Source organism: Carcharodon carcharias, chromosome 8 (assembly GCF_017639515.1).
Source record: "Carcharodon carcharias isolate sCarCar2 chromosome 8, sCarCar2.pri, whole genome shotgun sequence".
In the NCBI taxonomy this organism is placed as follows: domain Eukaryota; kingdom Metazoa; phylum Chordata; class Chondrichthyes; order Lamniformes; family Lamnidae; genus Carcharodon; species Carcharodon carcharias.
In genome coordinates this window covers 20,614,965-20,628,159 of record NC_054474.1, presented here as the reverse complement: position 1 = coordinate 20,628,159, position 13,195 = coordinate 20,614,965, and the positions used below count along the sequence as shown (strand labels likewise).

At 44.0% G+C, this 13,195-nt stretch overlaps 1 protein-coding gene across 4 annotated transcripts in view; it reads right to left on the bottom strand.

Annotated features, from left to right (window-relative positions):
- The window catches only part of rad50 (RAD50 homolog, double strand break repair protein), a 165,845-nt gene that overhangs the window by 61,293 nt on the left and 91,357 nt on the right, over positions 1 to 13,195 (bottom strand). For all 4 annotated transcript variants that reach the window (XM_041194213.1, XM_041194212.1, XM_041194214.1 and 1 more), the window contains exons 14-15: positions 11,954 to 12,191; positions 3,377 to 3,566 (exon numbers count right to left, since the gene is read on the bottom strand). In XM_041194213.1, the coding sequence (XP_041050147.1) occupies positions 3,377 to 3,566; positions 11,954 to 12,191 (428 nt within the window). The remainder of the gene's footprint in view (positions 1 to 3,376; positions 3,567 to 11,953; positions 12,192 to 13,195) is intronic.

Genomic DNA, 13,195 nt, shown 5'->3' with positions numbered 1-13,195 from the left:
ACTAGTTGTAGAAATCCCACCACTGCCCCAATAAAAATCAGCGTTTAAACCAGGAACCACCCCGGTGTATTATTTTGTCCCACACAACTGAACCATCCAGAAAGCTTCCTCAAACTCGCTCTTACTAAATTTAAAAATCACCAGTCTAAAAAAACAAAATTTTAACTGTTGATTTTTGCTTTCTAGATTTAGTTCCATAATAATCTGGAGCTAGTTGGGAGTAACTAGCTCAGTCGAAAGTAAAACAGCTGAAATACAACAGAAAATGCTAGAAATACTTAAAAGGTCAATGACCTTTCAACACAAGGGGTCAAATTCCTGGGACTCCCTTCCTAACAGCACTGTGGGTGTACTTACACCACATGGACTGCAGCGGTTCAAGAAGGCAGCTCATCACCACCTTCTCAAGGGCAACTAGGGACGGACAATAAATGCTGGCCCAGCCAGTGAAGCCCACGTCCCGTGAATGAATTAAAAGTTATAAAAGAGACACCATAATGAAGAAAGAGGCTGGGAGCATGCCAATGTAACGATACTTGTTAATTTAGCTCCCTCACATGGTCATGCTCAGTAAGTCAACAAAGTCAGTCCAGATATCAACAGGACTCAGTTTAAACAAAGGGTGTGAAAAACAACTCAACAGAAAAGGGGGAAAGTTGGATGGGAAAGATTAAAACAAGTTAAAGCTAATCCTGCTTCCTGTCAAAATGTTGACTTTTGAAAGGGGTATTGATGGAGAGTGCCTCCCTCTTTGAGAAAGCATTAAGAAAACATATTTTGTTGAGTATCAGCCGCCCAAAATGCCTCTTCTGATGAAAACGGCAAAATACCTGTTACTTCACATAACTGAAGACCAAGTGAAAGAATTGCTACAATGCACGTCATGAAACTGTTAAAAAAATCTGGGCACGCCCTTAAAGTTTTTTTTTGCGTTTACAGGTGATGATTAATCCTAATCCTGCATCTTAGGTTTAGGAGTGTGCTGAATATCTAACCGTATGAAAGGCAATCCGAGGGTCCAGTAACAACACTCCCTTTAATCTTAACTGGATATGTATCCTCCACACACAAACCTATCCAGTCTTTTTGAAGGATAACTGAGAAAACACTTTGCAAACGAGGCAATATCAGAATTGTTAAGCTGCTTTACTCCACAGCAAGTGAACGCCATTGCAATTGAAAGGGTTTAATTTATTCAGCACCCGCCTTCACATAATAGTACAAAAGAATTAGTGTGTCACATTCTCCCATATTAGTGAGGCCATCTTGTTTCACTTAAAATAAATCTTACTGCCCCACCGGATTCTAAATTCGAGGCTGGTGAAAACTTGCCCACTCAGATTTTGAAACAAAACTATCAGCAAGTATTTTTACCTCTTTTTTTTTAAGAAAAAAAAGAAAACTATCTTGTGTGCACAACTCAAGAGCCAGGACCAGGCAACTGAGCATCCAGGGCCTGGGATCTCCCGGAATAATGAGATTACCAAGTTTATTGATTGTTTATAATTTTGGAACAGTTTCAATAATCTAGTCTCTTAGCACGGTACGGCCTGCTGGTTCAGTGCTTCTTTTAAAAAAAAGTGCAAGTACACTTTAAATATCAACATTAAAACACAAACACTTCCCCAGTCCTTACTGCGACAAAGTGTCCAAACGTGACAAAAACAAACAACATAACATCAGTCGTTAATGATGGAGAAAAATCACATGCTCCCTGTTTTAAAAAAAAACAGAAGGGAGGTTTTCACCCCCATGACCTTCTTTCCCTTCAGGCACACTCCTAGTGTTACATATCACACATTAGCTGAAGGGAAAGGCAGCTGACCTGCTCCAAAAAGCTGTGTCAATGACCATTGCCAACATGTGCAAAGAACAGCCTCAGAGTGAGGTGGTGCAAGGCATTCATCAATGCATTAGTCCACGATAACAGTGACTCTTCAGTACATGCTGTATGGGAGTCTAGCCCAATCACTCACTAACAGTACCCACTGCAAAGAAAATAGTGAATGAGAGAGTCATGACAAAGCAATAAGTCAAGAGGAGCTGCAATGAGGAATCACAAGCGTATGGGTCAGTGGCATTACACTGATATAAATTTCCAAATTCGACCACAGTCTTGATGTGGCTACAAATCTATGACAACTCACTTTCATACAGCTCCTTTAACATAGGGAATAAAATTGAGTCTAGGCTCTTCACAGAAGTATTGTCACAAACATCAAACCCAGGCCAAAGAAAGTGACCCCAGGAGATGTGGTTAAAAGGCTGGTCAACAAGGTGATTTTCGAGGAGAGGTGAGGAGGCAGAAAGGTTTACGGAATGAATTCCAGAAATCAGGACCTAGTTGGCTGAAGGCACAGCTGTCGATGGTGGAGTAAAGGGATTTTGAGATGCACAAGAATCCAGAGTTGAAGGAACACAGTGTTCTTGGAGAATGCTGCGGGGAGAGAGGAGAGACCACAAATGGACTAGGATGTCAGGATGGAAATATTAAATCGGAGACACTGGGGGACAGTGAAGGTCAGCAAGCATAAGAGTGATGGATAAATGGGATACATAATGCAGTAAAGTACATGGGCAGCAGGGCTTTGCATCAGCTGAAGATCACGCAGGAGACAGGCTGGGAGGCCAGTCATTGGAATAGTAAAATCTGGAGGTGACAAAGGCATGGTTGAGGGTTTTGGTAGCGGATGGCTGAGTCGGTCTGAATCAGGTAGTTTTATGGAGCTAGAAGTAGGCGGTCTTTCTGATAGAAGAGTATGGGGTCAGAAATTCAGCTTGGAGTCAAATGACTCCACAGCCGACATTTTGCAATGTGTGTGCTGAGAGCTTTATTCCATTTGCTTCTATTTTTGCCAACAGCGGCAGTCTTTTAAACCTCTGTGCTCAGTACTGAGATGTTCTCTACGCTGATGTAATCGCAAAAAAAATTTAATTCATTGGGAAATACGATGAAATAATATATAGTACATTACAGCAAATTACACAAAGGGTGAATAATGTTTATTTTGGTCTTTCTTTAGATCTTGCTTGGAGTGTTTGGCAAACACACACATCTCAATTTTCTCTGCAGATATGAGTGCTGTTGATGTTCCCAGGTATGTGGAAATTTCCTTTAAACTCTCAGTCCTCAAACTTCCAAAAGACAGTGCCAGCTACCAAAAGAACAACAGTGCTCCCACAACGGAAGTTTTTCATTATCATGCAAAGGACTGGTAATGCTGGTAAAGTCAGCAAAAGAACAAAAAATTCAGAATTCCTAGAAGCACAGGAGTTGCAGCAGACAAGCATGAAATTTAATCATCCCACTTGGAAGCCTCAGCTACAGCGAGAGAGATTATCAGCAAGATTTCAAAGGGTGTCTGCCTATTCTTACCTGGTATCTCTCCATAAGCGATATGTCTTGCAGACATGATTTTGCGGTGCCTTCCTCAGATATGAAGGCAGCAAGAAGAGTCTCCTGTTCCTCAATGTCACATTTCAGGCGGTGAATATCTCGATTGATGCTTTGAAGTTTATTCCGTAACTCGGGTAAATCCTTTTCCTTAAGTTCGATTACCGTTTCCCTAAAGAACAAAAAAGGCCCGAGGATTATTTCACTATTTCAGACACAAGAGAATAGTCTGACAACCAGCATTAAATCCAATTACCCCTCTAGAAACAAAGATTTTACTTGTTTAATCTATAACATGTATCCTGATGCTTGTGTGCACTATTATTGAATGATTACAGCACAGAAGGAGACCATTCATCCCCTTGTGCGTCTGCTGGCTCTCTGCAAGCGCAATTCAGCTAGCCCCACACCACTGCCTTTTCCTGCAAGCCTGCAAACTTTTTTCTTCAGATAATTATCCACTTCCCTTTAAAAAGCCATGATTGAATCTGCCTCCAACACACTACTATGATCAGATGAGTTGTTGTTGAATGGCTCCCCTCGCTTCCCACTTCTCGTTTGACTGTAACAGGGATTTTTGTGAAAAGGATATACTTGCCAATTCGGTGTTTAAACTGTTTACGTGCTGTGATCATAAAAGACACAATCAGGCAGGTTTTCTTGAGCTTTAACAAAGAAAGAGGTTAGCTTTATTTCACTTAACCCACATACACACACGCACACAGATTGCAGGGTGGGAGGATTGATTCAGTAAGTTAGAGTTCATGGAGATAAGAGGGTATGCAGCGTGTGGAGATTGGTTACTTGGCTGGCTTAAGATGAGTTCGGCAATCATGCTCTTTCCCTTATCAATGAAATTTAAAGATGGAGGTGGCTGATATAACTGTTCTTCTGGAGACAATAGTGTGGGTTTGATTTCCTTCCAGAAGTCTCTGTCTGCAGCAGGGGTGTCCTTGGGTGGTCACAGCCAGCAAACAGGGTTCGAAAGCTTGCAAGGTGGATTAGAGAGAGAGGGAGGAAGGAGGGATTCCACTCAGGTCTTATCTCGTCAGCGTCTCAACTGCTTGTCCTCTTGCTGCAGAGAAAGCAGAAGCTTAAACATCCAAATGGTGGGCCGTTCACATGAATTTCACTCAGTGATTCAGGCATGGCCGTTATCAGTGTATCCCCTTCTCCCAACTTAATCAGTTCATGTCGGGAATGCCCCCCTCCGCCAGGGTGCCATTGCTCAAGCTATTAGGTTTAATGATTTGTCTCCACCAGTTGAATACTTCAGGTGATCGCCTTGGTGCCTTGCCAATGAGGACAGGGTATGTGGTTCAGTCATATTCTCCTAGCCATTGTCCTTGATGGGTCTTTGCAGGCATGATGGCTCCATCTCAATGGATTGGAATGTGGAAGGTACAGTGAAGCAAACTGGGTAGCTATATTTGGCTGAGAGCTCAAGACACCTTTAGTCTCTGTTTGAAAAAAGTTCAATTTGGGTTTCCAGCCAACAGATTGAAAAAAAAAAATTATCTGACATAAAGCAGGTTTCCGTGACAACACCCTAAGGCAATGCATTCCAGATCTGAACACATTGTGTAAAAAAGAGATTCCTCATGTTGCCATTGCTTATTTTGCCATTCTTATTCCAATTTATTGGAGTTCTCTGAAGTTCCCAGAAATTCTAGGGAGCCAAGGATCTAGTGAGGAGGAGAAGTTGAAGGAAATTAGCATTAGTAAAAAAAAAGTGGAGAAATTAATGGGACTGAAAGCAGATAAATCCCCAGCATCTGATAAGATACATCCCAGGGTATTAAAGGAGATGGCCATGGAAATAATGGATGTGTTGGTTGTTATCTTCCAAAATTCTGTAGAATCTGTCCCAGTCCCAGCAGATGGGAAGGTGGCAAATGTAACCCCACTACTTAAAATAAGGAAGGAGGGAGTAAACAGGGAATTACAGGCCGGTTCGTCTAACATCAGTAGTAAGGAAAATGCCAGAATCTATTATAAAGGATGTGATAACAGACCACTTAGAAAATATCAATGCGATTAGACAAAGTCAACATGGATTTATGAAAGGGAAATCATGTTTGACAAACCTGGAGTTTTTTGAGGATGTATCTAGCAGAATAGATAAGGGCGAACCAGTGGATGTGATGTATTTGGGTTTTCAGAAAGCTTTCAATAAAGTCCCATATAAGAGGTTAGTGTGCAAAATTAAAGCACATGAGATTGGGGGTAATATTTTGGCATAGATTGAGAATTGGTTAGCAGACAAGAAACAGGGAGTGGGAACAAATGGGTCTTTTTCAGAGTGGCAGGAGGTGACTAGTGGGGTACTGTAGAGATGAGTGCTTGGGCCCCAGCTATTCACAATGTATATATTAATAATTTGGACAAGGGAACCAAATGTAACATTTCCAAGTTTGCTGACGATATAAGACCAGGTGGGAATGTGAGCAGTGAGGTGGATGTTAAGAGGCTTTAAGGTGATTTAAACTTTTGAGTGAGTGGGCAAATGCATGGTAGATGCAGTTTAACGTGGATAAGTGTGAAGTTATCCACTTTGGTAGGATAAAAAGAATGCCCTTGTACACCAGTCACTGAAAGCAAGCTTGCAGGTGCAACAAGCAGTTAAGAAGGCAAATGGTATGTTGGCCTTCATTGCGACAGGACTTGAGTACAGGAGCAAGGATGTCTTACTGCAGCTGTACAGGGTCTTGGTGAGACCACACCTGGAGTACTGTGTTGTACAGTTTTGGGGTGCTTGCCATAGAGGGAGTGCAGCGAAGATTCACCAGATTGATTCCTGGGATGGCAGGATTATCATATGAGGAGAGATTGGGTCAAATAGGCCTGTATTCACTGGAGTTTAGAAGAATGAGAGGCCATCTTATTGAAACATGTAGTCTGGCTGGACAGACTGGATGTAGGGATGATGTTTCCTCTGGCTTGGTGGGGGGTGGTTCTAGAACAAGGGGTCACAGTCTCAGGATACGGAGTACGCCATTTAAGACCGAGATGAGGAGAAATTTCTTCACTCAGACAGTGGTGAACCTGTGGAATTCTCTACTACAGAAAGCTGTGGTGGCCAAATCACTGAATATATTTAAGAAGGAAATAGGTAGATTTCTAGGCTCTAAAGGGGTCAAGTGATATGGGGAGAAAGCAGGAGTATGGCATTGAAATAGAGGTTCAGCCATGATCATATTGAATGGTGGAGCAGGCTCGAGGGGCCGAATGGCCTACCCCTGCTCCTATTATTGATGTTTCTAAAAAGTAACATGTACTGTGGATAAAGGGGAATCAGTAGATATCGTGTAGTTAGATTTCAGAAGGCATTTGATAAGGCACCACATCAAAGGTTATTGCAGAACATAAAAGCTCATGGTGTAGGGGGTAACATGTTGGCATGGATAGAAGATTGGCTAGTTAACAGCAAACTGTCAGCATATATGGGTCATTTTCTGGTTGGTAAGATGTAACGAGTGGTGTGCCACAGGGTCAGTGCTGGAGCCTCAACTCTTCACAATTAATATAAATGATTTGGATGAAGGGATAGATGGGATGGTTGCTAAATTTGTTGATGACACAAAGATAGGTAGGAAAGTAAGTTGTGAAGAGGGCATAAGGATTATATAGATAAGTTAGGTGAGAAGGCAAAGATCTGGCAAATGAAGCATAATGTGGGAAAATATGAAATTGTCTATTCTGCAGGAAGAATAAAAAAGAAACACATTATCTAAGTGGATAACGATTGTAGAGCTCTGAGACGCTGAGTGATCTGGGTGCCCTAATGCATGAATCACAAAAAGTTAGTATGCAGGTACAGCAAGTACTTAGGAAAGCTAAAGGAATGTTATTGTTTATTGCGAGGAGAATGGAATACAAAAGCGGGGAGGTTATGCTTCAGTTATACAGAGCATCGATGAGGCCACATCTGGAGTACTGTGTACGGTATTGGTCTCCTTTTTTAAAGGAAGGATATAAAAGCATTGGAAGCAGTTCAGAGAAGGTATACTAGACTAATAACTGGTATGGGCAGGTTGTCTAATGAGGAAAGGCTGCACAGGCCAGGCTTGTAGCCACTGGAGTTTAGAAGAGTAAGAGGTGACTTGATTTAAACATTTAAGATCCTGAGGGGTCTTGACATGGTAGATGTGGAAAGGATGTTTCCTCTTATGGAACAACCTAGAAGTAGGGATCACTGTTTAAAAATAAGGGGCAGAATTTTCCACTCGTTGGGCATGCGCCTGACCCGAATGACTGTAAAATGACGTGTGATGATGTCAGGCGAGTGTCCCGACGTCATCGGCTTGCAAGAAGCATCAGTGTGCCCGCTGACAATTAAAAGGCCTATTAAGGCCCTTAATCAATTCACTGAATTGAATTGGCAGATGGCAAAATTTGAATTCAATAAAAATCTGGAATTAAAAGTCCGATGACAACCATGAAACTATTGTCGACTGCTCTAAAAACCCAGCTGGTTCACTGATGTCCATTAGGGAAGGAAATCTGCTGTCATTACCTGGTTTGGCCTATACGTGACTCCAGACCCATGGCAGTGTGGTTGACTGTTAAATGCCCCCTCAATGAGGGCAATTAGGGATGGGCAATCAATACTGGCCTAGCCAGTGACGCCCACATCCCGTGAGAGAATAAAGAAATAAATAAATCTTTGCTGCCCGTCCAAACTTACGGTTGGTGGGAGGGCGAATAGGACAAGCGGCCTTTGCATTTCTTGCGAATGCTCATCCACAGGCGGGATGAGGTCTCAGCCACTGATTTTTAAAAAAACTTTTGAGGCTCATTTTTAACATGTCCCGGCTCCTGCGACAGAGTCACATGAGGGGGGCACGTTTTCCTCGTTTTTCCATGTCAAAAATCTTCAGCTCCCTGGGGCAGCTTCTGTGCTTTCAGGGAGCTTTCAAGTGAGCATACTCGCACGCATACGCTAACTGCTGCAATTGCCCTCCTCCCCTGCCCTCCTCCTCCACACCCCCCACCACCCCAGGCAGCGCTGAACGTTTCAGTGCGATCCATGCTGACTGGCTGTTAATTGGCCAGTCAGCGAGAAATCGCGGACGAGCCCTATCAGGGGCAGCAGTCACAGTTTTGCAGCTGCCCGACGAGGTAAAAATCCTGTCCGAGGGGTGGCCCTGTCAAGGCGGAGGTGGGGGAGAAACTTTTCCTCTCGGGGGGGGTCATGAATCTTTGAAACTCTCTTCCTCAAAAGGCGGTGGAGGCAGAATCTTTGAATGTTGTTAAGGCAGAGCTGGGCAGATTCTTGATAAGCGGTGGGTGGGGGGGGGGGGGGGTGGAACGTTATTGGAGGTAGGCAGGGATCACAGCTTCATTGCTTTTATACTATTTATAAATCCAGCATACTTTATGCTTTATTAACCACTTTGTCAACCTGCCCTGCCACCTTCAATGATTTGTGTACATATACCTGCCAGGTCCCTCTGCTCTTGCTTCCTTTTCCTCCTTGTACCCTTTATTTTATATTGCCTTTCCTTGTTTTTACCACCAAAATGAATCACTGTACACTTCTCTGCATGAAATTTCATCTGCCACTCGTCCATCCATTCCACCAGTCTCTCCCTCTTGAAATTTATCACTATCCTCCTCCTGGCTCTCAATACTTGCAACTTTTGAGTCATCTGCAAATTTTGAAGTTGTGTCCTATACGTCCAAGTCTTGTAAGTCCATGTACATCAACCGCATTACCCTCATCAAAAACCTCAACTAGTTAGCTAAACGCAATTTACCCTCAATAAATCTGTGCTGGCTTTCCTTAATTAATCCACGTCTGTCCAAGTGACCGTTAATTTTGTCCCGAGTTATTGTTTTTAGAGCTTTCTCTCTACAAAAGTTAAGCTCACTGGCTTGTGGCTGCTGGGATTATTCTTGCACCCTTTTTCGAACAAGGGTGTCATATTTGCAATTCTCCAGTCCTCTGGCGCCACCCCTGCATCTAAGGGGGATTGCACGATTATGGCCAGTGCCTTCGCAATTTCCTCTTTTACCTCCCTCCGTATCCTTGGATGCATCTCACGTGGTCCTGGTGACTTATCAAACAGCACATGGGATATAACCTTAGATCACAGATTGACGACTGGTTGGGAGCTAGGAGGTATGGAGCAGGGATATTGGGAATGTGCTCTGATTGGCGGAATGTGACAAATGGTGTTCCCTAGTTATTTACACTGGAGCCTCGGCTTTTCACTATCAAATCAATAGTTTGGATAAAGGAATAGCTACATATCCAAGTTTGCAGATGGAAGCAAATTCTGAGGAAGAGAGAGCTGTGTAAATACCTCCACTACAAGGGACACCTCTGCGAGCGAGATGCGAAGATGGCAAACATTGACAGTGACAACTGGGAGACAGTCACTGGCTGCCATGAATTCTCGAGGCTGACTGTTTAGAAAGGCATTGGAAGAGGCAAACAGAAACGAAAAGCTCAGCTGGCCAAAAAGGGGGCCAGAGAAAACAAAGGCCAGGGAATCATGCACCTTCCCAGCCCACTGTCTTCTCCCGCAGCAAATGTGCTAGAGACTGCCACGCCAGAGTGTGGGGCTCTGAATGTGGGGCCTGAGCCACTCCAGGCAATGCTCAACACAGAGTCGACCGCCACGGAACAAACCATCATCTTAGAAGACAAAAGACCACCAAGAGAATTCAGCTTTGGAATCAGAAAGCACATTTTCACACAAGGTAGCATTCTCTCCTACCTAATAATCTTCACAAGGTAAGAATATCAAGGCATATGGATTAAAGTTTGTTAACTGGAGCTGAGGTACAGATCAGCCATGATCTAAGTGAATGGTAAAACAGACTGAGGAGCTGAATGGTCTCCTCCAGTCCTCACAAGGACAATGATGAAGAAGACAATAGAAAGGACAACACGGTGGTTTTACAAGTCAGAGGGTGTTCCAGGAACATACAGAGCCATTGAAGGATTTCACAGAATAGGTTTAGGTGAAAATCTAGGACAGTGCTTCCCAAACTATGGGTCGCAAACCCTGTTGGGTCGCAGAATTGGCAGATAGGGTCCCAAGCTCCCCCTCCTCTGAGACTACGCACTGCTTGGGCACTAAGGCCCAGGCAGGGTCTGGCCATGTCCCTGCCCTGACCAAGGCATTGCAGAGGAGAGCTATGGACCTGGCAGTCAGCAGGGTGACTTCATAAACGTTTCGCATAGGCTGCAAACCCTGAATAAGCAGCTAATGGTCCTGCATTTGCACCAAGCGGAGCCGCAGCTGTGAGGCTTCTCTCAGTTACAAGCCCAAATTAATGGCCGCCATCTTTATAGGGGGCAAACCGCAGCAGGGAACATGTGTAGCCACCATCTTTATAGGGGGCAACGTGCAGCAGGGCGCATGTCTGGGCACCATCTTTATAGGGGGCAAAGTGCAGCAGGGTGCATATGTAGCCGCCATCTTTATAGGGAGCAAAGTTTTGCAGATTGCATGTCTAGCTGCCATCTTTATAGGGGGCAAAGTGCAACAGGGTGCATGTCTAGTTGCCATCTTTATAGGGGGCAAAGTACAGCAGGGTGCATGTCTAGCTGCCATCTTTATAGGGGGCAAAATGCAGCAGGGTGCTTGTGTAGCCACTATCTTTATAGGGGGCAAAGTGCAGCAGGGTGCATGTGTAGTCGCCATCTTTATAGAGGGCAAAGTGCAGCAGGGAGCATGTGTAGCCGCCATCTTTATAGGGGACAAAGTGCAGCAGGGTGCTTGTGTAGCCGCCATCTCTATAGGGGGCAAAGTGTAGCAGGGTGCATGTGTAGTCGCCATCTTTATAGGGGGGAAAAGCGCAGCAGGGAGCATGTGTAGTCGCCATCTTTATAGGGGGGAAAAGTGCAGCAGGGAGCATGTGTAGCTGCCATCTTTATAGGGGGGCAAAGTGCAGCAGGGAGCATGTGTAGCCATCCTGTGCCAGGAAGTAGGAGAGGGGCTTCACCAAATCTTCCGTCACTGGGGAATATGGGGAGCTTTACTGAAACCTACATAAGAAAATGAAAAAATAACATTTTACAAAGTAGATTAAAATGCAGATTTTCATATTTATATGATGATCTATAATGTTCAAAATTTAATAATTCTACACTGAATATTACTATGCTGCTTTATTGCTGTTCTGTTTTTGCTGGTGGCTGGGGTCACATTAATTTTCAAACGTTAAAAAGGGACCACGTTGGAAAATAGTTTGGGAAGCAGTGACTTAGGATACGGCAGAATATTTTAAATGGTGATTTTGGATCAGGCTTTCCTAGCAATGGTGACGATGGGTTATTAATAGCTGGATATAGGGTATACAAAAAGGGCAGTCAGTCAGAGCGTTAGAAACAGGAGGCCCATTGGTTTGACTTTGTTGGCAGGCAAGCTGCTAGAAGGGATTATTAGAGATTAATGACTGTCATGAAAGGGAAGGGATATTGCGCAAGTGTAAAAAAGCGAAAGGAACTGGAAATCGAAGAGCAAACAGTGAATTAATAAACAGGGGAAGTGAGACGGAAATGGGTTCCAACAGGACAGGCGGCTGTGGCGTATTTTTTTGTACCTGATGGGTTTTAGTGCCATCATCTGGTCACGGCGTTTCTCCTTCTTCTTCAGTTCCGACTCGGCTGATTTAAGTTTATCCGGGACGAGCCGCAGCTTCGACTGCAGGTCACCGATGATGTCCTGTAACTCGGCCTCCGAGGGGAAGATTCGCTGGCAGACGGGACAGCAGGGCTCGTTTTCCTCAGTTAGTTGGTTGATAAACTGGCTGTATACAGCCGTCGCTCCGGAGAGCATAGCTGGAAAAAACAGAAGGATAAAGAGAACAAGGAACAAAACCAAGGTTTTAGTTTTCAGGTAGAGATGCTGACTTGAGGGGGGGATCAGCGGAGCACAGGGGAATTTAATTCCCCGTATCAGGCAGGAGGGTTCTTTTACCTCCCCCTTATTTCTCGATGGGATGTGGGCGTCGCTGGCAAGGCCAGCATTTGTGGCCTATGCCTAACGGCCCTTGAACTGAGTGGCTTGCCGGCCATTTCAGGGGGCAGTTAAGAGTTAACCACATTGTTGTGGTTGATGCTGTTGCCTCTGGGTTTAAACTATTGCACTGTCAGATATTGGGTAATGGGAATCAACTCCCATTTGAAAAAAAAAAGACACACATCCTGTAGGCAGACAATTAATTATTCACTAAGATAAAAGCAAAAAAACTGCGGATGCTGGAAATCCAAAACAAAAACAAAGATACCTGGAAAAACTCAGCAGGTCTGGCAGCATCTGCGGAGAGGAACATAGTTAATGTTCAACAGAAGGGTCATTCGGACTCGAAACGTTAACTGTGTTTCTCTCCGCAGATGCTGCCAGACCTGAGTTTTTCCAGGTATTTTTGTTTTTGAATTAATTATTCACTTTTTTTCTATGCTTCGTCCTGTACTTCTGGAGACAATGTAACAGGTAACTGCTGCGTAGAAACATAACTTTGCATAGCATTGGCAAACAGCTGCTGTGTGAGTTACATGTTGGTCAGACCAGGAAGGGAAGGCAGATCTCCTTCCCTCAAGGAAGGAGAAAAAGGACATTAGTGAGTCGGGTGGGTTTTTACAACAATCACTGAGGCTAACTATTCCAGATTTGTTAATTGAATTTAAATTCCACATGTCCCCAGGCCTCTGGATTACCAGCACAGCGGCATTGGCCCTACACTACCATCTCGCCCTATAGGCAGTGAAAAAGAGAGATCAGACTTTACTGTCTCAAAGTGAGCAAGAGGTGAAGTTTCTTTTCACAGTCAACTTTCGTAGTG